The sequence below is a fragment of the Aplysia californica genome, unplaced genomic scaffold (assembly GCF_000002075.1).
Source record: "Aplysia californica isolate F4 #8 unplaced genomic scaffold, AplCal3.0 scaffold00024, whole genome shotgun sequence".
In the NCBI taxonomy this organism is placed as follows: domain Eukaryota; kingdom Metazoa; phylum Mollusca; class Gastropoda; order Aplysiida; family Aplysiidae; genus Aplysia; species Aplysia californica.
This window is the reverse complement of record NW_004797294.1, coordinates 235,158-236,680: the sequence shown is the minus strand read 5'-3', so window position 1 is coordinate 236,680 and position 1,523 is coordinate 235,158. Positions and strand designations below refer to the sequence as shown.

Below are 1,523 nucleotides of genomic sequence, written 5' to 3'. Positions count from 1 at the left end.
GTGTTCTATGGTCTGCTGGGGTAATAATATAGTGTAAAGCGCATAGAGCCTGCTGTTGAGCGGGGATATGCGCTATACAAATGCTATCTATTATTATTATTATTGTTAACGTGTGTTAGATGGGCTGCAGAGAGATACGTTGAGTGCAGTCCGGAGCTTTTAAGTTTTTCTTTTTGTACGTTCTCACCACTCAAGTTTATTTTCTTTTTCTAAAAAGGAAAAAAAATCAACTTTCGGGCTGAATAGAGGGGAAAATCAAAGCAAATATTAATATACACATTTACTGTGTTACGTGAACACTCAGAGTAGCCTAATAAACAGTTGTATACTGTATTCCCTTGATATATCGACTCGAAAGGCTACTAGCCGAAAAAAGGAAAACTAATGAAGCTCTGTTTGATACACAATGGCTCTGAAAATCCTTTTAGATGTAACTGTTCATTTTTTAGAATTATTATTTACGTCGGTCTCTCATAATCCAAGTGTAGAACGTATTTACAAGACCACAGGGTAGGTTGAAAGATTTATAAAGGTGTGAAAAGTCGTAATGAATGCATTCCAATCTTTCTGATTCATGGATTTGCCATGTCGACATTGTGGAAGGTTTTGGAACTTAACTCATAGATACTCCAAGGGAAATTGTACAGACAATTGTAACCGCAACGTTATTTGATTTGAGAAATGGTGCCTCCTATATCAGTTCTTTTTTTTATACTTTTTACTCTGCATCTCTTATGTGAAACTGGCGTGAACTGAACCCCCAATAGGGAATTTTTAAAATGTTAAGGCAAAAGAAAAAAATATCCCACAAATTAAAAAAAAACTCCCCCAAAAAACCCACACAAACTTAAATCTAATCCCTCCATCGCTCAAAAAAAATGTTAGAAAAAATCCCGTAACGCAAAGCAAAATCAAACAAAACACAATGAACTGCCAATATTTTATCAAACTCACCAGTCATTGAAAAACAGCCAACGAAAATGCCGATAGACCTCTTGGCCAGCATGACGTCATCCACCTTGAGGTTGGACTTCAGTAACCCCGTTTTCCTGGCGGCAAAGATTCCGATGACCAGGATGAGGAGGTAGAAGATGATGATGGCGATCAGGCCTGGAACGTGGACCGCCATGTTGGCACGCCTGTTTGCTCACTTCTGGAAAAACGTGGAATGTGGGACAGTTTACTTTGTTATATGGTCGCTTTCAAGGACAAGCTGGTTAACCCAGATTTTGGGGGTTTCCAGAAATCTTAGCCTACACCAAAAGTGGGCATTGCCCTACCTATAGAAGAAGTTTGGTTTCATTGGTGTGTATATTTCTTTGGTGATAGAGAAAACGCTTCTTGTCTTTTGAAGAAACTGAACAAGGGGCAAAAACTTTACCTTCGATTTTCTCAAAACAGCATTTTTTAGGGATAGCCCCTTTGTGCTTAAAAGCGACCATATTATGTACCAGTATTGCTAACAACACATTACATAATGTGATGTTCTTAAGTTAGGTTATGTTATGTCATGCTATGTTATG

The 1,523-nt window shown here is 38.0% G+C and overlaps 1 protein-coding gene across 1 annotated transcript in view; it reads right to left on the bottom strand.

The window, feature by feature from the left end:
- Positions 1-1,250, bottom strand: part of LOC101852075 (high-affinity choline transporter 1) — an 18,273-nt gene extending 17,023 nt beyond the window's left edge. The window contains exon 1 of the mRNA XM_005090953.2: positions 955-1,250. Within this exon, the coding sequence (XP_005091010.1) occupies positions 955-1,129 (175 nt within the window). The 5' untranslated portion in view covers positions 1,130-1,250. The remainder of the gene's footprint in view (positions 1-954) is intronic.
- Between the last annotated feature and the right edge of the window lie 273 nt (positions 1,251-1,523).